The sequence below is a fragment of the Nicotiana tomentosiformis genome, chromosome 12, assembly GCF_000390325.3.
Source record: "Nicotiana tomentosiformis chromosome 12, ASM39032v3, whole genome shotgun sequence".
Taxonomy (NCBI): domain Eukaryota; kingdom Viridiplantae; phylum Streptophyta; class Magnoliopsida; order Solanales; family Solanaceae; genus Nicotiana; species Nicotiana tomentosiformis.
The window spans coordinates 39,736,564-39,759,139 of record NC_090823.1 but is presented as its reverse complement, the minus strand read 5'-3'; the positions used below and the strand labels follow the sequence as shown (position 1 = coordinate 39,759,139).

The 22,576-nt window shown below is 41.4% G+C and overlaps 1 protein-coding gene across 2 annotated transcripts; it reads left to right on the top strand.

Annotated features, from left to right (window-relative positions):
- The first annotated feature begins 3,344 nt into the window (after window positions 1–3,344).
- LOC138903560 (uncharacterized) lies at window positions 3,345–21,745 on the top strand. Of its 2 annotated transcripts, XM_070191907.1 has the most exons (3): window positions 3,345–4,129; window positions 9,252–9,301; window positions 11,776–21,745. In XM_070191907.1, the coding sequence occupies exon 3, from the start codon at window positions 13,493–13,495 to the stop codon at window positions 14,897–14,899; it is 1,407 nt and encodes a 468-aa protein (XP_070048008.1). In that variant the 5' UTR covers window positions 3,345–4,129; window positions 9,252–9,301; window positions 11,776–13,492; the 3' UTR covers window positions 14,900–21,745. The 2 variants fall into 2 exon arrangements, with proteins under 2 accessions (XP_070048008.1, XP_070048007.1); XM_070191906.1 differs by lacking the exon at window positions 9,252–9,301.
- Window positions 21,746–22,576: the final 831 nt, after the last annotated feature.

Here is a 22,576-nt window from a genome sequence, read left to right as displayed (position 1 = left end):
GCAACCCATCCGGTCGCTGATGCCCATACTTCACCTGCTGGTAATTTAGACATCTAGTCACATACTCTACTATGTCCTTCTTCATCCTCCTCCACCAATAATGCTACCTCAGGTCCTGATACACCTTTGCGGCACCCGGATGAATGGAGTACCGTGAGCTGTGAGCCTCCTGGAGAATCAACTCACGCAAACCGTTCACATTGGGCACACATAACCTTTCCTGCATCCTCAATGCACCATCCTACCCAATAGTGACCTTTTTAGCATCACCGTGTTAGACCGTGTCCTTAAGGACAAGCAGATGGGGGTCATCATACTAACGCTCCCTGATACAATCATAAAGGGAAGACCGAGAGACCACATAAGCCAATACTCGACTCGGTTCAGAAATATCCAATCTCACAAACTGGCTGGCTAAGGCCTGAACATCCAATGCCATAGGCCTCTCTGCTGCTGGTAGATATGCTAAACTCCCCAAACTCTCTGCCCGACGACTCAAAGCATCGGCCACCACATTGGCCTTCCCGGGATGGTACAAAATGGTAATGTTATAATCCTTAAGCAGCTTTGATACCAAATTATCACGACCTAATTTCTCCCTCCGTGAACCGTCGAGACGGCACCTAGTCTCTACGACTAGGTAAGCCTAACACTTTTGCAGAAATGAAACAAAAGCATGAACATTAACTACTAACAGTAACAAATATCTAATAAGCAACTAAATGTCACTCGGCATATACAATTATCACCTCTGAAAAGCACAAAAAACATTCCCAAAACCCAGAAACCCGCAAGTCACAAGCTACTAAGAAGTCTTAACTCTTTTATACATCATTTCTATAGAAGGAAGGAAAAATGAACATAGGGGATAGAGGGGGACTCTGAGGATCTGCGGGCGCGGGTAGATGTACCATGAAGTCTCCAATAAGCAGTAGCGACTGCAACTACTGATGAAGCTGGCAAGATGAACCTGGATCTGCACATAAAAAATATGTGCAGGAAAGGCCGTGAGTACACCACAACGGTATCCAGTAAGTGCCGAGCCTAACCTCGGCCGAGTAGTGATGAGATCAGGTCAGGGCCCTACCGGTATAAATATAATAAAATAAGATAGAATGAAATATCGCAGTAAAAATAAATACAGAAATCTAACATGAATATAATCAATGAAAGAAAACAACTCAGAACACAGTGATAACAACAAGGGATCCCCCGAGATACCGTCTCGTAGTCCCAAACGTAAATGTGCAGGGGGATCTCCGGGAATACCGTTCCGTAGTCCCAAAATAAATGTGTTGAGTAAGGGGATCTCCCGGAATACCGTTTCGTAGTCCCAAAGTAAATATGCAGTACATGGGGATCTCCCGGAATACCATTCTGTAGTCTCAAAGTTAATATGCAGCGCAACCAATCGAAATAACAGTTACAACAAGAAATCCTACAGTTTAGACTAAGTTCAAGTCAAGAAAAGTAGGTAATTTCACTAAACATGCTACACAGAGTTCAAATAGGCAGTTAAACAAGTAGGCATGTTATTCAAGTCTAAACAGGATAGTTATATATGCTAGTGTGTTTTCAAATAAGGAGAAAACAAGTTATGACTTAGTGAAAAATGGAGTTTTACAACAAATAATCCGTGTACGTACTCGTCACCTCACGTACACGACACTCACATATCAAACATTACCAAATCCTAAGGGGAGCTTCCCCCATGCAAGGTTAGGCAAGCCACTTACCTCGAACCAAGCTCAATTCAATATGTCACAATACTCTTTCCATGAATATCCAACTCCGAATGGCTCAAATCTAGCCAAAACCAATTACATAACATAAATATAGCTACAAGGAACTAATCTAGCTAACGAAATCAAAGCTAAGGCAAGAAATTAGAAAAATGCCCAAAAAGTCTCCCCGGGCCCACGTCTCGGAATCGGGTAAAAGTTACCAAATATGAACATTCATTTACTCACGAGATCACTCGTACCAAAATTATCCAAATCCGATGTCTAAATCCCACTCAAAACTCAGAAATTCGGTTGGAGAACCTTTCCCCCATTCTCCTAACTTTCTCACCCAAATTCCATAATTAAATGAAGAAAACAACAATAGATTAATGAAATATGATCAAAATCAAGTTAGGAATCGTTACCCCAAAGCTCTCTCTAAATATCCTTCAAAAAATAGCCAATTTCCGATCTCCCAAGTCCACAAATGGAGAAATGAATCAAACCCTCGAATTTTTTTCTTTTCTACCCAGCAAATTCGCTCTTATGACCTATCCATCGCACCTGCGGCACCGCACATGCGGAAATTCCATCGCAGGTATAGAAATGACTTAAGGAACCTGGGACCGCTTCTGCGAGAAAGTGGCCGCACCTGCGCGTGTGCACCTACGGATACTGGTCCGCTTTTGCACTCTCTCTTCGCACCTGCGCTCCAGGGTCGCATATGCGGGCATCGCAGATGCAGAATGTTACCTCGCACCTGCGATCCTTGAGATCCTCCTTCCAAACCGCTTCTACGCCTGATCTTGCGCACGTGCGAGTCCGCACCTGCGGTTCCCCAACCGCAGATGTGAAAACACCAGCAACCAGAGATCTTCAGCAATTGCATAAGTCCAAATTTCATCCCGTTGAGCATCCGAAACACACCCGAGGCCCCCGGGACCTCAACCAAATATACCAACCAAATCCTAAAACACTATACGAACTTAATCGAGCCTTCAAACCACATCAAACAACGCTAAAATCACGAAGCATCCTCCGATTCAAACTTAGAATTTCCAAATTCTACAACCGATGCCGAAACCTATCAAACCATGTCCGATTGACCCCAAACTTTGCACACAAGTCATATTCAACCCTACAGACATATTCCAACTTCCGAAATTAGAATCCGAATTCGATATCAAAAATTTCACTACCGGTCCAAAACTCAAAAAATTTGACTTTCGCCATTTCAAGCCTAAATGAGCTACAGATCTCCAAAACACAATCTAGATACGCTCCTAAGCCCAAAATCACCCAACAGAGCTAACGGAATCGACGACACAGTTCTGACTACGGTGCCAATCCTAAGTCTTAAACCTTCATTTAGGGACTAAGTATCCTAAACACTTCCAAAAACTAAAATAAAGCCTCCCGGTAAGTCACAATAGCAGAAAAAGATACGGGGGAAGCAGTTATTAGGGGATCGGGGCTCTAACTCTCAAAACGACCGACCGGGTCGTTATAAATATGATTTTAGAAATAAAAAAAAAACCAAATTAAGTATTTATTTTTGTTTTGTCTGACCGCGGTGTCCGGCGCCATCACGACCTTTAATGGATTTTGGATCGTGACATGTAGTTTTTCTTTAGTTTAGTGCAATTTTTAAGTTTAGAGACTTTCAACAAATACATTAAGTATGTAGTACTTTTACCTTGTTATTTTGATTTAGTAGGAATATTAATTTTACCTTTTATTCATTATCCATTGTTTAAAGAAAAAACAAAGCAAAAAGAAAATAAATCATTTTTTGGATATGAATTTAGTAACAAACTTTGTCTTACCCAAAAGATTCCCTCCACTCACGTCACTCACATGCCCACACCAGCACACACACTCTTTTTGTTTTGCTTTCCAATTTACACACTCTCCACTCACATAATAAATAAAAAGACTCATCTCACATAGGGTAGGGAAGAGGAAAAAGTGGGACACACGAAAACAGGGGGAGATGTTTTCCTCTTTTCTTCCTAATCATACACTCATCTTCCTTACCTCATCTCTTCCAATAAATACCACCAAAATTCCAGTTAAAGGAAGATCTGAAAACCAGCCCCAAAATCATGTAAAACTCCATTAAAACACTCCATTAAAATAACCTTAAAACCACTAGAAAATAGATGCATCGCTGTTACCGAACAACCACGAGAGGGACCAAATATAAGCCATTAAACAACCTCTTTTCACCTAAAACAATGGCATTTTCTGGGCGTTCAAGGTTTCTGTCATTGGCGAGATTTCCAGTTTGAGTTCATTGAGGATTTTAGGAGAATATTTTCAGTCCATATCCTGTTTTCTTTCTTTTGCTTTTGGACAAATGCCTGCCTAATATACGTCAAATTGGAGTCTTCATCTAATACAAGGTTATTTTTTTTCTCTTTTAACATTTCTGCTTCCTGGTTCAATGATATTTACTGAAATGTTATTTGCATTATGATTTTAATTTAGATGATATTCTTGTTTTTTTTATGTGGTGGCAAGTGGGCTTAAAATCATGAATATGTTCAATAGTTTTATATTGTTTAGTTTTATGAATCTTATATCATGTGTAGTAATAGTAATATTGTTTATTTATTAGATCTAAACCAAAAAGAAAAAAGAAAAACAACAAAGAAGATGAGTAGATTAGTTGGTAAAGGATTTGGGCCGAACGGATAGGCCACTGGTATTAGAAAATCTAATGTAAGCTTGGGATAGGAGAAGGTTTGGGTTTGAAATAAGTTGTATTGATCTTTAGGCTTTAGTTGAACACTGGCATGTTTCCTCAATAACCAAGAACGCCGAATTACTACAAAAATCACTACTATGCCTTTAGACACGCTCGTAACAAATCTACCAGATTATGTATACGTTCGCGTGCCATAATCATGATCCCAAAAATAAATCAAGGTACGCGTTTACGTGATTTTGACAAAAAAATCTAATAAATAATAAATATTATTAATTGTGTACACGTACGCGTGACATGACTTTGACATACCAAACAAAATGAATATACATATATATGATTCGTTTCAAGATAATTTCATAATTATGAATAATCAAGAAATAAAAGCGGATAGATAAAACATGAAAGCTAATAAATCACAGTTCGTCCAAAATTAATTCAAGCCAAGTTGTAGTCAATAAAGCGACCGTGCTAGAACCACGAGACTCGGGGAATGCCTTACACCTTCTCCCCGGTCAACTGAATTCATTACCCGAACTTTGTTTTCGTAGACCAATAATAAAAGAGTCAAATCTTTCTTTGAATAGGGATTCAAATAAAAGGTGACTTAGAACACCCAAAAACTCAATTCCAAGTGGCGACTCTGTAAATTAAATAATCCTTATCAAAAACTTGTCACTTTAATTGAAAAAACTCTTTAACCCACAACAATATATACACACACACACACACACACACACACACACACACACATATATATATATATATATATATATATATATATATATATATATATATATATATATATATATATATATATATCTATATCTTTTGGGGGTGGAAAAAAGGTGTGTGACAGCTCTGGCGACCCTGTTGGGGACTCTCAAGAATTCGAGCTTGTACATTGACTTTATTTGGCTTTATTAATTTTTGTATGTACTGTGATTTTACTTGGGCTTAATGTGCTACTTGAGTGCTTTTTACCGCTTTGATATTGTTGAAATGTACATATAAACTGTCTTCTCATGCACCCCTCTGAGTCTTCTTGAAATTAAATTGGGCATTTGCTTGACATAGCCCACTTTCTTCGAGATAGGCGAGGTGCTTGTCACCCGGTGAAGGATTTTAGTCATACATATTTTAGGAGGGGAGCACCACCAGCTAAGCCGGAAAGCAATACTACTGGTACGCTGACCCTCCTCGACTTAAGTTGTTCACTCGAGTAAGCCTGTCTAGATACCTTCTCCACTAAAATTTAAACCTAGAAGAACAAACCTCATGTCGGATATCCCTAGTAGGTTCGCTTTATTTGCATCACGTGCATTTGACTTAGCAGGGGTCGGCACAGGGGTCGAGTTCTGTTTTAGGACAGGTACCTTGTTAAGACCATTATGTCATGTTATGTGCTACTTGTTGCATTATTTGGGAGACTTGTATGTTGACCAACTTTAGCATAAATCAGTTGAATGAACAGAGAAAAACAAGAAAGAAAAAAAATGATATGGTCTAGTGTGTATGATTTTTAAAGATTAATTTTCCTAAAAATTTAAAAAAAAAGAAAAAAATAGTTGGTTTCACCGAACTACGCGAGTCTGATTCTCACCGGATGTGAGATACGTAGGCAAACCTCATCGGTTCCGGGCCCAAATTTTAAAAAATCCAAAAATATATTTTCCTTTAATTCCTTCTTTAGAAGTTTTTCTTTGAGACGTCAAATCCAAAAATCCAAAAATATTTTCTTCCTTTTAAAAAAAAAGTCTTTCTCCCAAAATTCAAAAAACAAAAAAATCAAAATCCAAAAAAAATACTTTCTTTCTTTTGAAATTTAAAAAAAAAAAAAATTCAAAATCCAAAAATATTTTCTTTCTTCTTTAGAAGTCTTTCTTTCACCAATACCCAAAAATAAAATCATAAAAAAAAAATTAAAAATATTTTCGTTGCTAGGAGATTTTGTCGGATTAATTGTATATGAAAAAAAAAGTTATTTTATCTATTTTATTTATGATCTTCCCGAACTACGCAAGATCTGATTCATGTTCCCACATGATACGTAGGCAACCCACATCAGGTTCGATCGAATGATTTTGAAAAATAAAAGTTAAAAAAAGAAAAGAAAAAAAAATAAGAAGAAAGAGAATAAGAGTGTGTTCATTCTAACGTACTTGTTGTTTTGAAATAAAAGCTAGTTAAAGGTGGTTGGTTTGTTGGTTTGCAATGGTGAATTACGAAAACAATCCAGGATCACTTTATCATCTTCTCAACCAAGGGAATAAGCACTGCTATTGTTGATCCAACTAAGGTCACGAAAAGGCAAGTAGACAGTTTGGTGGTGAAAAATAGAGGCAAACATTGGTTAACTTTTACCAGGTTTGAGCAACAGGACATGCTTTGTTTTGATCAAAAAGTCAAAAATTGAATGTTGATTACAAAGCAATCAAAATTAGTGAATACCATAGTAATGTTGATGTGCAAGTCTCTGGCTAAGATGTCGCTTAGTAATTGAAAATTCACTCCTCTTTCAGCCGGGGAGGAGTCATGGTAGTTTATTTTATCATGTTTTCTTCTTCTTTTTATGTTATCAGACCCTACTATCATTTATTCAATAAAAAATAGTCAGTCATTTTGTGTCCATTTTGTACATAGTTCTTTTCACGCTAGTTCTAGTGACATGACATGCATGCGGAATTTTCGGCCAGATCTTAGAAAACTGATTTAGTCTTGAATTGGATAAGTGAGAAAGAGACACTTTTGAAGATGAATAAAGACATGAAACATTTGGAAAATAAGTATAAGCCAAATATACGTGGAACCAAAGCAGTCATACCCATGTAGGTTAAGGATCTCTACCTATGAATTGTTGTGAAGATCGGACTTAAGGATGATCAGATAGGTTGAAGTTTGTTTAGCACTAAAAGATAAAAAGTATTTTTCAAAATAAGGTGCAATACAGATAATTTGAAACGAATCAATCATTATCGAAATGCACACTTCCATATTAAGAAAGAAAGGTCACCTAAATTGACAAGGGTCATTCCTTACGAGGAAATTATTGCTCATATAACTTTACGCTGGACAAGACCCAGAAGACAACATGTTTATCAATGTCATGATTGCGAAGAGATAATATGTTTGGCGTTCTTGAGGCTAGGAGGCCCATTTTTCTGCTATCCAAATACTTTATACCATTTGTTATACCTTTTGAGCCTATGTTATAATTTTAACCCCCCCTCCCTTCTTGGAATCAAGTCTAGAGTCAAAAGTCCAAAAAATAATAGTCTAAGTTCCATGCCTCAAGGAAATAAAAGCTGGGGCAACTTGTTTTGAAAAAAAAAAGAAAAAAAGAAGAAAAGAAAAAAAAAGAGAAAAAAAGAAAGAAAAAAGAAAGAAAGATAAAAAAAAAATAGTTGGGTTAGATGTTTGAACTACGTTTGACCTGAGATATGTAGGCAGCCTTACACGGTTCGGTCCAACCAAATAAGAATTTAAAAAAAATAAAAAAAATCCAGTATCTAAAACTGGGGCATGAGTTTATTTTAGTTTTTTTGAAATAGTCAATTGCAAGAGTTGTAAGTGTAAAACCCATCATATTGAGTCTACTTTAAGGCTTCATGCTGTCCTTTCTTTCTAACCATATCCAAAAGCCTTCCAAACAAGACCTCCTGATCAATTTGGAGAATGCCAAGGGAAATCCGCAATGAGCAATAGTTGTCATATGGAGGACATGTTCATGGTTTTCACTCAAGGAATCAAGAAAAAAAAAGAGTCTTGCTAGTGAAAACCCTCACAGGCACTGTAAGACAACGGTAAGTAGAGATAAATAAATGAGAGAGTCTTACTAGTGAAAACCCTCGCTGGCACTGTAAGACGACGGTAAGTAGAAGATAAATAAATGAGAGATACTTGTTGGTGAAGATCTCTCGGGGCACCACTAGACGAAAGTAAGTCATGAAACTGATGCAAAGAATTAACACAAATAAGCCCGACTTCAAAGTTCGAAGGAATAACGAAAGGAATGATTAGATTAGTTTGATAGATCAGGCCGTTGAGTCCAAAATGCATGTCATGACCATTATGGCTAGTTACCTCATTAAAAAAAAAAAGCCTTTTCCTTCTTTATATATATATAAAAAAAACTGCCTTCTTTCCTTCCTAATGAAGGGATCTCTTGTTAATATTGTTTCTTTGCATCATTATATCCTTTGCTTTGAGTCAGTCTTTGTTAAAACAAGTAAGAAAGGATTTCAAAATCTACTACCAGCTTTTCAGTAGCACAAAATAAATTCTGGCAAGAATATTCAAGATAACATTATCGGAGAAGTAACATGCACACACAGTTGTTACAGTTGACATGTCTTGAGGATTCGTGCAGTACAAAGGTTCCCCCGAAAGATATTTCTGTCTGCCTACTTGTCAAAAACAATCAAAGAACAGACTGCAAGATTGATTACGGGTTCCCTGTAGTACTGAACTGAGACTATGAAGTGTGCACATCATGCAAAAGGCACATACCCAGTTGCAATTCTCTCTGACAAACAAATATCTCAAAAAGCAAGAAGCCATTCAAGATATCAGAAAAGTTCACCTAAGTAAAGATCTCTAGTTGGGATAAGGCTGATTGAGCCACAAACACAATCACGGTTGGTATAGAGAGCAAAAGTCTCTTGAAAGTAACAACAGAGTCTACTAGCAATGTAGCCAACTACCAATACAGTCGGTCTTTCTGAAGCGAATGGGCACAAAGCCAAGCTGCCAAAGACATCAAGGACACAAACCGACCACCACTTTTAAAACTCACAATTTTTCTTTGTTTGAAGTAGGAACAAAGCAGTGCAGAATGGCGATTCCTAAAGGAAGAATATCACCAAAGGTAAGTTTCCACAAAATATCTATTTTCTTTTATTTTCACATGCATCACTATTGTTTATACAGATCATTTCCGTAGCTTAACCCAGGTAGAACCTTTTCGCCTAGGGGGATCCAGCTCATAGTTCCGGGTAGAATTACTCTTCACTCAGGATGTTTTACGTAGCTTAACTTAGGTAGAACCATTTCGCCTAGGAGGATCCAACACATAGTTTCGGGTAGAAGTACTCTTCGCTCAGGTTGTTTTACGTAGCTTAACCCAGGTAGAACATTTTTGCCTATGGGGATCCAGCTCATAGTTCCGGGTAGAAGCACTCTTCGCTCAGGATTGTTTACGTAGCTTAACCCAGGTAGAACCTTTTTGCCTAGGGGGATCCAGCTCATAGTTCATGGTAGAAGTACTCTTCGCTCAGGATGTTTTACGTAGCTTAATTTAGGTAGAACCTTTTCGCCTAGGGGATGTATCGACCCAGCCAGTCGTTTCGAGAGTTATAACCCCGTTTTCCCCATTCCTACTTCTTTTTGGTGTTATTCAGCTATATTATCTTATATCTGGTTAGTGGGTTCGAGTCCGGAAGGAACTCGAAGTGAAATGAGACACTTAGTCTCATAATTGAAAAATTGAGTTAGAAAAGTGGACCGGATATGGACCTATGTGTAAACGACCTTGGATTTGAATTTTGATGATTTCAATAGCTACGTATGGTGATTTTTGTCTTAGATGCGTGTCCAGAATATTTTTTGAAAGTCCGTAGAGGAATTAGGCTTGAAATGCCGAAAGTTTTATTTTTGAGAAATTTGACCGGGGGGTTGACTTTTTGATATCGGGGTCGGAATCCGATTCTAAAAATTGGAATACCTCTGCTATGTCATTTGGGACTTGTGTGAAAATTTGAGGTCAATCGGACATGATTTGATAGGTTCCGGAGTTGTTTGTAGAAATTAGAAATTTCAAAGTTCATTAGGCTTGAATTGGGGTGTAATTCATGATTTTAGCGTTGTTTGAGGTGATTTGAGGATTCGACTAAATTCGTATGATATTTTAGGACTTGTTGGTTTATTTGGTTTATTTGGATGAGGTCCTGGCGGCCTCGGGTAAGTTTCGGATGGTTAACGGATCAAAAATTAAACTAGAACAACTGCTGCAATTTCCTTCTGTTGGAAATTGCTTCTGCCCAGAAATCGAGCCCAGATGTGATCCCAGATCGAGCTCAGGGTCGAGGGCCATGATCGAAGCCATGATCGAGCCCAAAGTCGAGGGCCACGATCGAAGCCATGATCGAGCCCAGAGTTGAGGGCCACAATCGAAGGCATAATCGAGGGGCAGGACCGAGGACCAGGATCGAGGACCTCGATCGAAGGCCAAGATCGAGGCAAAACCAAGGATATCTGGGCAGAATTATAAAAATAGGGACTTCGTCCCATTTGCCATTTTTGACAAATTGGAGCTTGAGGAGAGGCGATTTTTGATATATTTTCAAGGAAAACTTGAGATAGGTTCCTTGTGATCATTTCTACTCTATAATATTGAATTATCATCGAATAATCCGACTAGATTATATGATTTTGAGGTGTAAATCGGAGATTGGAACTTAAGAAATTTGGAAATAAGATTTGTAGATTTGAGTAGGGGTGTACAAATCGAACCGAAAAATCGTACCAAACCGAAAAGTCAAACCAAACTGATTAAAAAATCTATACTCAGTCATGTTTATACTTGTTTACCGTATAACTCAGTTTTATGACTCTATTTTGATGCATATAAATGTTTTGGGCTGAATGCCCTGTTTTACTAAAATGCCCGAGTGGCTTGATTTGTGAAGATGAGTGTAGATCGGGGCTGCCCGCCTGCAATATACTTTATGACTGAGTGAGGCCGAGGGCCTGATTTGTGAGGATGAGTGTGGATCGGGGCTGTCCGCCTGCAACATACTTTATTATTATGGCACGTGAGTTGTCCGTGCAGATTATAGCGCTGGAGCCCCTCCGGAGTCTGTACACACCCCTAGTGAGCGCATGTACCTACTGAGTGCGAGTGCCGAGTGACTGGGAGGCAAGAGTGATTATGAGGTATGCCCGAGAGGCAAGAGTGATTGTGATGTATGCCCGAGTGGCAAGAGTGATTGTGAGGTATGCCCAAGTGGCACGAGTGACTGTGAGGTTTGCCTGATGGGCTGTATATGAGTGATGTTTTGCCCGAGGGGCTGTTTATGATTTCATCATTTTTTGCTCACCTTTGCATTGAGCCTTTGTTTGAAAAACTGTTGGAAAAATGTCTGTAAATGATTTTTACTGGAACTGGGTTTAAACGAGATGTTTGATTCAAATCCTAATTTTTAAGAGCATGTGGTATTTTACTGAGATTTCCTGATATGAACTTTATATGCTTTATTGCTCTTCACTACTGCTCAGTATTTATTTATTATTGTTACTTACTGAGTCGGCATACTCATGTTACTCCCTACACCTTGTGTGCAGATCCAGGTGTAGCTGGACACGGTAGCGGTTATTGAGTGTTCTGGTTGCAGATTTTCTTGGAGATAGCAAGGCAGCTGTTTGGCAATCGCAGCCCCTGCTCTTCTCCCTCTTATCTTCCTCTAGTTGTATTTAGCTATTTTTCCGGCTGAGTTAACCTTGATATTGTTAGACAGACTGTAGTATATGCTCATGACTTGTGACACCCCGATGTCGGACTTTTCTTTTCCGCACTTCTATTTTTCTTTGATTTGAACTCTTTAAGTAGAGGTTTTATGTTAAATAACCTTGAAATTATCTTTGAAATGAAAATATTATTTTGTTTTGGAAATGAGTCGGCTTGCCTAATTCCACGATAGGCGCCATCACGATAGGGGTTAGTTTTGGGTCGTGACAGATTGGTATCAGAGCCTAGGTTACATAGGTCTCACGAGTCATGAGCGAGTTTAGTAGAGTCTTACGGATCTGTACGGAGACGTCTGTACTTATCTTCAGGAGGCTGCAGAACCTTTAGGAAACTCCACATTCTTGAATTCTTATCGTGCGAATCTGTTGATTCTAGTAACTAAACATATGTTGTTTCATTCTCTCACAGATGGTGAGGACTCGTACTACCGGTCAGGAGGGCCAGCCACCAGTACCACCAGCCATGGCCGCGAGAGGCTGAGGCTGCGGTAGAGGCCGTGGTAGGGGCAGAGGTGTAGCCCGTACAACAGTTGGGGCAGTACCTATAGATCCACCGGTTGTCCCAGATGAGGACCAAGTTCTAGTTGTTGATGTACCAGCTCAGGCACCACATGTGCCTATTGTGATTCCAGGCCTTCAGGAGGCCTTAGCTCAGATTCTGATAGCGTGTACTGGCCTTGCTCTGGCGGTCTCTATTTCGACGGCCGCAACTACTTCTCAGGCCAGGGAGGCACTCAGACTCTCGTTGCTCATACACCCAAGCAGGTTATTCAGGGACTTCAGACACCAGAGGCACCACCAGCCTAACCGGTTACTATTGCTCAGGATTATGTGGTTCCTGCTATGCCTGAGGATGATCAGCGTAGGTTGGAGAGGTTTGGGAGACTTTAGCCACCACCTTTCAGTGGCACAGAGAGAGAGGATGCTCAGGACCTTTTGGACATGTGTTAGAGGATACTCCGTACTGCTGGTATTTTGGAGACTTGTGGGGTCTCATTTACTACCTTTCAGTTTCCTAGGGCTGCACTCAGATGGTGGGAGACTTACGAGAGGCGTAGGCCTGTTGGCGCAGCACCCCTTACTTGGCAGCAGTTCTCCATGGTCTTTTTGGAGAAGTTCGTGCTTCGATCCCGCAGAGAGAAGCTGCGTAGACAGTTTGAGCGGCTCCACCAGGGTGATATGTCTGTGATGCAGTATGAGATACGGTTCTCCGAGTTGGCCCGTCATGCTATCTGGTTGGTTCCCACGGATAGAGAGAGGATCATGAGGTTTATTGATGGGCTCACTTATCAGCTACAATTGCTCATGATCAGGGAGCGGGTTTCGGGTGCTACCTTTGATGAGGTTATCGACATTGCTCGGCAGATTGAGATAGTTCACGATCAGGAGAGGGTTGAGCGGGAGGCCAAGAGGCCTCGTGGTCAGGGTGAATTTAGCGGTGCTCCTTTTGGGAGTCAGTTCTAGCACGGTAGAGGTCGTCATTTCAGACAGGCTCAGTCAGCTCGACCATTTCATCGGGGTGCATCATCTTGCCATGGTTCTCACACTTCTCATCAGGGCCACTCATCTCTTAGTGCACTTCCAGTTTTCGTCCCGTGCTCCACCCATTCAGGGCTCTTCTATGCCAGGTTCTTCTACCAGTCATTCCGGTGCTAGGGGTTCCCTTCAGTTTCCGCCGCCAGCACCAGGGAGTTGTTTTGAGTGTGGGGAGCTTGGGCATATATGGAGGCAGTGTCCTCGTCGTCATGGAGGTCTATCTCAGCAAAAGAGTCAGCCTCTGACTATATCACCAGCTACCTCACCATCCCCCCTGTCAGCTCGGGGTGAAGGTCAGTCAACTAGGGGTCGCCCTAGAGGGGGAGGCAGATCAGGGGGTGGTCAGGCCCATTTCTATGGTCTCCTTTCCAGACCAAATGCTATTGCTTCAGATGTTGTGATTACAGGTATTATCTCAGTTTGTCACAGAGATGCCTCGGTATTATTTGGCCCTGGTTCCACGTATTCATATGTTTCCTCGTGTTTCGCTCATTTTTTGGATATGCCCCGTGAGTCCTTAGTTTCATCTGTACATGTATCTACTCCTGTGGGCGATACTGTTATTATGGACCGCGTATATCGGTCATGTGCGGTGATAATTGGGGGTTTGGAGACCCGAGTAGATCTATTGTTGCTCAGTATGGTTGACTTTGATGTGATATTGGGTATGGATTGGTTATCTCCATATCATGCTGTTCTAGATTGTCACGCTAAGACGGTGACGTTGGCTATGCCGGGAATTTTGAGGGTTGAGTGGAGCGGTTCTGTAGATTATGTACCAAGTAGGGTGATTTCATATTTGAAGGCTCAGCGCATGGTTGAGAACGGTTGCCTATCTTATTTGGCTTTTGTGAGGGATGTTAGTGCAGAGACTCCTGTCATTTATTCTCTTCCGGTGGTACGTGATTTTTCGGATATGTTTCCTGCAGACTTGCCGGGCATGCCGCCTGACAGAGATATTGACTTCGATATTGATTTGGTGCCAGGCACTCAGCCCATTTCTATTATATCGTATCGTATGGCACCGGCGGAGTTGAAGGAATTGAAAGAACAACTTCAGGAACTCCTTGATAAGGGGTTTATTCAGCCTAGTGTGCCACCTTGGGGTGCACCGGTTCTATTTGTGAAAAAGAAGGATGGTTCCATGAGAATGTGTATTGATTACAGGCAGTTAAACAAGGTCACAGTCAAGAACAAGTATCCTTTGCCTTGTATTGATGATTTATTCGACCAACTTCAGGGAGCGAGGGTGTTCTCCAAGATTGATTTGAGGTCCGGTTATCACCAGCTGAAGATTCGGGATTCAGATATTCTCAAGACAACTTTCAAAACCCGATATGGCCATTATGAGTTCTTGGTGATGTCTTTTGGGCTGACCAATGCCCCAGTAGGTTTATGCATCTGATGAACAGTGTATTCCAGCCCTATTTGGACTCATTCGTCATTGTATTCATTGACGACATCCTGGTGTACTCTCGTAGCCAGGAAGAGCACGCTCAGTATTTGAGGGTTGTATTGCAGAGATTGAGGGAGGAGAAGCTTTTTGTAAAGTTCTCTAAATGTGAGTTTTGGCTCAGTTCAGTAGCATTCTTGGGACATGTGGTGTCCAGTGAGGGTATTCAGGTGGATCCGAAGAAGATAGAGGCGGTGCAGAATTGGCCCAGACCGTCCTCAACCACAGAGATTATGAGCTTTCTTGGTTTGGCGGGTTACTACCGTCGCTTTGTGGAGGGATTTTCATCTATTGCATCGCCCTTGACCAAATTGACCCAAAATGGTGCTCCATTCAGGTGGTCGGATGAATGCGAGGAGAGCTTTCAGAAGCTCAAGACTGCTTTGACCACAACTCAGTGTTAATTTTGCCATTAGCTTCAGGTTCTTACACCGTGTATTGTGATGCCTCGAGAATAGGCATTAGTTATGTTTTGATGCAGGAGGGTAGGGTGATTGCCTATGCCTCGCGCCAGTTGAAGACCCATGAGAAGAACTATACTATCCATGATCTTGAGTTAGCAGCCATTGTTCACGCCTTGAAGATTTGGCGTCATTATTTGTGTGGGGTTCATTGTGAGATCTATACTGATCACCGGAGTCTACAGTATCTGTTAAAGTAGAAGGATCTTAATTTGCGTCAGCGGAGATGGTTGGAGCTTCTTAAGCACTATGATATCACTATTTTGTACCATCTGGGGACGGCCAATGAGGTGGCCGATGCTTTCAGTCGTCGGGCAGAGAGTTTGGGGAGTTTAGCATATCTTCCAGCAGCAGAGAGACCTTTGGCATTAGATGTTCAGACCTTGGCAGGCCAGCTTGTCAGATTGGATATTTCGGAGCCTAGTCGGGTATTAGCTTGTGTGGTCTCCAGGTCTTCTATATATGACCGTATCAGGGAGCGTCAGTATGATGACCCTCATTTCTCGCTCTTCAGGACAGGGTTCGGAGAGGTGATGTGACTATTGGTGATGATGGGGTGCTGAGAATATAGGGCCGGATATGTGTGCCTAATGTAGATGGGCTTCGAGAGCTGATTCTTGAGGAGGCCCACAGCTCGTGGTATTCCATCCATCCGGGTGCCGCGAAGATGTACCAGGATTTGAGGCAGCACTATTGGTGGAGGCAGATGAAGAAGGATATAGTTGGGTTTGTGGCTCGGTGTCTAAACTGTCAGCAGGTTAAGTATGAGCATCAGAGACCGGGTGGCTTGCTTCAGAGGTTAGACATCCCAGAGTGGAAGTGGGAGCGGATCACTATAGACTTTGTAGTTGGGCTCCCACGGACTTCGAGGAAGTTTGACGCTATTTGGGTTATTGTGGATCGGCTGACCAAGTCCGCGCACTTCATTCCAGTTGGTACTACTTACTCTTCAGAGCGGTTGGCTGAGATTTACATCCGAGAGGTCGTTCGCCTGCATGGTGTCCTAGTTTCCATCATTTCAGATAGGGGTACTCAGTTCATATCGCAGTTTTGGAGGGCCATGCAGCGAGAGTTGGGTACTCAGGTTGAGTTAAGCACAGCTTTTCACCCTCAGACGGACGGGAAGTCCCAGCGCACTATTCAGATATTGGAGGACATGTTGCGTGCTTGTGTCATTGACTTTGGGGATTCATCGGACCAGTTTCTGCCACTCGCGGAGTTTGCATATAACAACAGTTATCAGTCGAGTATTCAAATGGCTTCGTACGAGGCTTTGTATGGGAGGAGGTGTAGATCTCCGGTTGGATGGTTTGAGCCGGGTAAGGCTAGGCTCTTAGGTACAGACTTGGTCCAGGACGCATTAGATAAGATGAAATTCATTCAGGAGCGGCTTCGCACGACGCAGTCTAGGCAGAAGAGCTACGCAGATAGGAAGGTCCGTGATGTGTCTTTTATGGTTGGGGGGAAGGTTTTGCTGAAGGTATCACCCATGAAGGGTGTTATGAGGTTTGGGAAGAGGGGCAAGTTGAGCCCCAGATTCATTGGGCCTTTTGAGGTGCTTCAGAGGATAGGAGAGGTGGCTTATAAGCTTGCCTTGCCACCCAGCTTGTCGAGTGTGCATCCAGTGTTTCATGTTTCGATGCTCCGGAAGTATATTGGAGATCCGTCCCATGTTTTGGATTTTAGCACGGTTCAGTTGGAGGGTGATATGACTTATGATGTGGAGCCGGTGGCTATTTTGGATCGGCAGGTTCGAAGGTTGAGGTCAAAGGATATAGCTTCAGTGAAGGTGCAATGGAGGGGTGAGCCTGTGGAGGAGGCCACCTGGGAGACCGAGCGAGAGATGCGGAGCAGATATCCACGCCTATTCGAGACTCCATGTATGTTTCTAGACCCGTTCGAGGACGAACGGATGTTTAAAAGTGGGAGGATGTAACGACCCAGCCGGTCGATTCGAGAGTTATAACCCCATTTTCCCCATTCCTACTTCTTTTTGGTGTTATGCAGCTATATTATGTTATATTGGGTTAGTGGGTTCGAGTCCGGAAGGAACTCGGAGTGAAATGAGACACTTAGTCTCATAATTAAAAAATTGAGTTAGAAAAGTGGACCGGATATGTTCCTATGTGTAAACGACCTAGGATTTGAATTTTGATGATTCCAATAGCTCCGTATGGTGATTTTGGCCTTAGGTGCGTGTCCGGAATATTTTTTGGAAGTCCGTAGAGGAATTAGGCTTGAAATGCCGAAAGTTTTATTTTTGAAAAGTTTGACCGGGGTTGACTTTTTGATATCGGGGTCGGAATCCGATTCTAAAAATTGGAATACCTCTGTTATGTCATTTGGGACTTGTGTGCAAAATTTGAGGTCAATCGGACGTGATTTGATAGGTTCCGGAGTTGTTTGTAGAAATTAGAAATTTCAAAGTTCATTAGGCTTGAATTGAGGTATAATTCATGGTTTTAGCGTTTGTTTGAGGTGATTTGAGGATTCGACTAAGTTCGTATGATGTTTTAGGACTTGTTGGTATATTTGGTTGAGGTCTCGAGGGCCGCGGGTGAGTTTCGGATGGTTAACGGATCAAAAATTGAACTAGAACAGCTGCTGCAATTTCCTTCTGTTGGAAATTACTTCTGCCCAGAAATCGAGCCCAGATGTGAGCCCAGATCGAGCTCAGGGTCGAGGGCCACGATCGAAGCCCAGATCGAGCTCAGGGTCGAGGTCCACGATCGAAGCCATGATCGAGACCAGAGTCGAGGGCCACGATCGAAGCCATGATCAAGCCTAGAGTCGAGGACCACGATCGAAGGCATAATTGAGGGGCAGGACCGAGGACCAGGATCGAGGACCTCGATCGAAGGCCAAGATCGAGGCAAAACCGAGGATGTCTAGGCAGAATTATAAAAACAGGGACTTCATCCCATTTGCCATTTTTGACAAATTGGGGCTTGAGGAGAGGCGATTTTTAATATATTTTCAAGGAAAACTTGAGGTAGGTCCCTTGTGATCATTTCTACTCCATAATATTGAATTATCGTCGAATAATCCGACTAGATTACATGATTTTGAGGTGTAAATCGGAGATTGGAACTTAGAAATTTGGAAATAAAATTTGTAGATTTGAGGGTCGAGTTGAGGTCGGATTTTGGTAAAATTGGTATGGGTAGACTCGTGGTTGAATGTGTTTTCGGATTTTGTAACTTTTGTCGGGTTCCGAGACGTGGGCCCCACGGGCGATTTTTGAGCTAAATTTTGGATTTTTATGGAAAAATCATTATTATCTTGTGGAATTAATTCCAATGAATTTTATTGACTGAAACAAATTATTTGTGACTAGATTCGAGGTATTCGGAGGCCGATTTGCGAGGCAAAGGCATAGCAGAGTAAAAAGTTTCACGTTTTGAGGTAAGTAACGATTGTAAATCTAGTCCTGAGGGTATGAAACCCCGGATTTCGTATCATTCTATTATTTTGAAGTGACGCACATGCTAGGTGACAGGCGTGTGAGCGTGCACTGTTGGGGATTTGTGACTTGGTCCGTCCCGTAGCAACTATAAAGTTGCATACTTTGTTGAAACCATTGATACTTTTATGATTTAGAAAGATTTTCTGTAAATTGGGCTGAATGCCATGTTTGGGCCTTGCGCCAATGTTGTTTGGACCCTTAGGGGCTGTTTCTTGCCATCCTCTCACTGTTTTCGATTGAAAATCTATACTCAGTCATGTTTATACTTGTTTACCGCATAACTCAGTTTTATGATTCTATTTTGATGCATATAAATATTTTGGGCCGAATGCCCTGTTTTACTGAAATGCTCGAGTGGCTTGATTTGGGAGGATGAGTGTGGATCGGGGCTGCCCGCCTGCAGCATACTTTATGACTGAGTGAGGCCAAGGGCTTGATTTGTGAGGATGAGTGTGGATCAGGGCTGCCCGCCTACAACATACTTTATTATTATGGCACGTGAGTTGTCCATGCAGATTATAGCGCTTGGGCTAAAGGAGCCCCTCCGGAGTCTGTACACACCCCCAGTGAGCGCAGGTACCTACTGAGTGCGAGTGCCGAGTGCTGAGTGACTGGGAGGTAAGAGTGATTGTGAGGTATGCCCGAGAGGCAAGAGTGATTGTGAGGTATGCCCGAGTGGCAAGAGTGATTGTGAGGTATGCCCGAGTGGCACGAGTGACTGTGAGGTTTGCCCGAGGGGCTGTATATGAGTGATGTTTTTTCCGAGGGGCTGTTTATGATTTCATCATTTTTTGCTCACTTTGCATTGAGCCTTTGTTTGAAAAACTGTTGGAAAAATGTCTTTAAATGATTTTTAATGGAACTGGGTTTAAACGAGATGTTTGATTCAAATCCTGATTTTTAAGAGCATGTGGTATTTTACTGAGATTTCCTGATATGAACGTTATATGCTTTATTGCTCGTCACTACTGCTCAGACTTTATTTATTGTTGTTACTTACTGAGTCGGTGTACTCACGTTACTCCCTGCACCTTGTGTGCAGATCCAGGTGTAGTTGGATACGGTAGCGGTTATTGAGTGTTCTGGTTGCAGATTTTCTTGGAGATAGCAAGGTAGCTGTTTGGCGATCGCAGCCCCTGCTCTTCTCCCTCTTATCTTCATCTAGTTATATTTAGCTATTTTTCGGGCTGAGTTATCCTTGATATTGTTAGACAGATTGTAGTATATGCTCATGACTAGTGACACCCCGATGTCGGGCTTTTCTTTTCCGCACTTCTATTTTTCTTTGATTTGAACTCTTTAAATGGAGGTTTTATGTTAAATAACCTTGAAATTATCTTTGAAATGAAAATATCATTTTGTTTTGGAAATGAGTCGGCTTGCCTAGTTCCACAATAGGCGCCATCTCGACAGGGGTTAGTTTTGGGTCGTGACAGGGATCTAGCTCATAGTTCCGGGTAGAAGTACTCTTCGTTCAGGATGTTTTACATAGTTAACCCAGGTAGAACCTTTTCGCCTAGGGGGATCCAGCTCATAGTTCCGAGTAGAAGTACTCTTCGCTCAGGCTGTTTTACATAGCTTAACTCAGGTAGAACCTTTTCACCTAAGGGGATCCAGCTCATTTTTTTCGGGTAGAATTACTCTTCGCTCAGGTTGTTTTACATAGCTTAACCCAAGTAGAACCTTTTCGCCTAGGGGGATCCAACTCATATTTTCGGGTAGAAGTACTCTTCACTCATGCTTGTTTTACATAGCTTAACTCAGGTAGAACCTTTTCGCCTAGGGGGATCCAGATCATTATTTTCGGGTAGAAGTACTCTTCGCTCAGGCTGTTTTATGTAGCTTAACCTAGGTAGAACCTTTTCGTCTAAAGGGATCCAGCTCATATTTTCGAGTAAAAGTACTCTTCGCTCATGCTTGTTTTACGTTGCTTAACCAAGGTAGAACCTTTTCGCCTAGGGGGATCTAGCTCATATTTCTGGGTAGAAGTACTCTTCGCTCAGGCTGTTTTACATAGCTTAACTCAGGTAGAACCTTTTCACCTAGGGGGATCCAGCTCATAGTTCCGAGTAGAAGTACTCTTCGCTCAGGGTGTTTTACGTAGCTTAACTCAGGTAGAACCATTTCGCCTAGGGGGATCCAGCTCATCTTTTCTGGTAGAAGTACTCTTCGCTCAGGCTGTTTTACGTTGCTTAATTCAGGTATAACCTTTTTCACCTACAGAGACTCAGCACTTCATCAATAATACAGGGTACCAACCCCTGGTTACACTTCCTTTTCAGTAATATAGGGTACTAACTCCTGGTTAAATTTTCTTTCAGTAATACAGGGTACCAACCCCTGGTTACATTTTTCCTTTCAGTAGTACAGGGCACCAACCCCTGGTTACATTTTTTCTTCAATAATATAGGGCGCCAACCCCTGGTTACTTTTTATTTCAGTAATATAAGGTACCAATCCCTGATTACATTCTTTTTCCGTAATACAGGGTACCAACCCTTGGTTACTTTTCCTCACCAGTATCAGGGTACACCAATCCCTAGTTGTGTTTTCTGACATAGGGTCTCCACTCCTTAGTTGATTTTATTTTTAGATATAGGGTCTCAACTCATTAGTCTCCTTACCAGTATCAGGGTACATTATTCCCCATCGCATTTTCCCAACATAAGGTATATCAATCCTTAGTTGAGGTACCATTTAGACAATTAGGGTACACCATTGCCAAAGAATCATGTTTTTCCAGGGTACACCAATCCTGACCTTTTATTGCTTTCAATAATGAAGTAGTATAGAGTTTTGTTATAAATAACTCATGAAATTTTTCTAGTAAAAACTGGGGCAGAAACATTTCTTTCGTTTGTTTGTTTTGGTGTCTGAGCAGGTTTTACCTCAAGTCACGGGTTCGAGATGACCAATAGAAGAAGTTTCAATCCAAAATAAAGGAAAGAAAACAAAAATAAGTGAATCCAGATTGCAGAAGCAGATGAAAATATGTGAACTACTCAAGACATGACTGAAGTCATGAGCATTGCATTTTCCCTCTTCATCAGAAGAGGCCGTAGAAGAATGAACTGGCACCTGCAGCTAGCGAGCATCAAGGTTCAAATCAGAGTTTGCGTGAAGAACCAGTCAAGACTCAAGATCAAGTTATAGAAGACTTATAGATATGAATCTTGTAACTCATTGTTGATAGGCTTGTTTAGTCTCTTTTGATTTTGATGTAATGACACGACAACAGGCCGGAGCCTCGATAGAACCTTACTCGACTCTCCAACTCAGCATTCCATCCTTTTCCTTGAACTACACGCGACCTGATTCCCTTATAACCCGGGATATGTAGGCCGTCCAAAACCAGGTTTCGGTTGCACTCTTTTCTCTTATCTCTTTCCTTTTGAATAATGGTATGGCCAAAAATTAGTCATATCGCTCATCTTTCTTTGCCTGAAAGTACTTCATGTTTCCAAGCAAAGAGGGGCATGCTGTGAGCACTTAATATTTGATCATATCTCAATTTCTCACCACTTTTTAATATGTAAATATTTTTTAAGTTCAATTTACATATATTAGCTCTTAATTTACCTTTTATAGGTTTTACTTAAAAAAATTAAAAATGATAAAAAGAGTCACATTTTTAGTATAAGTTTTATCTTCATTTACAAAGAAAGAATAAATTTCAAAAAAAAAAAAGATGTAGTTTTTCTT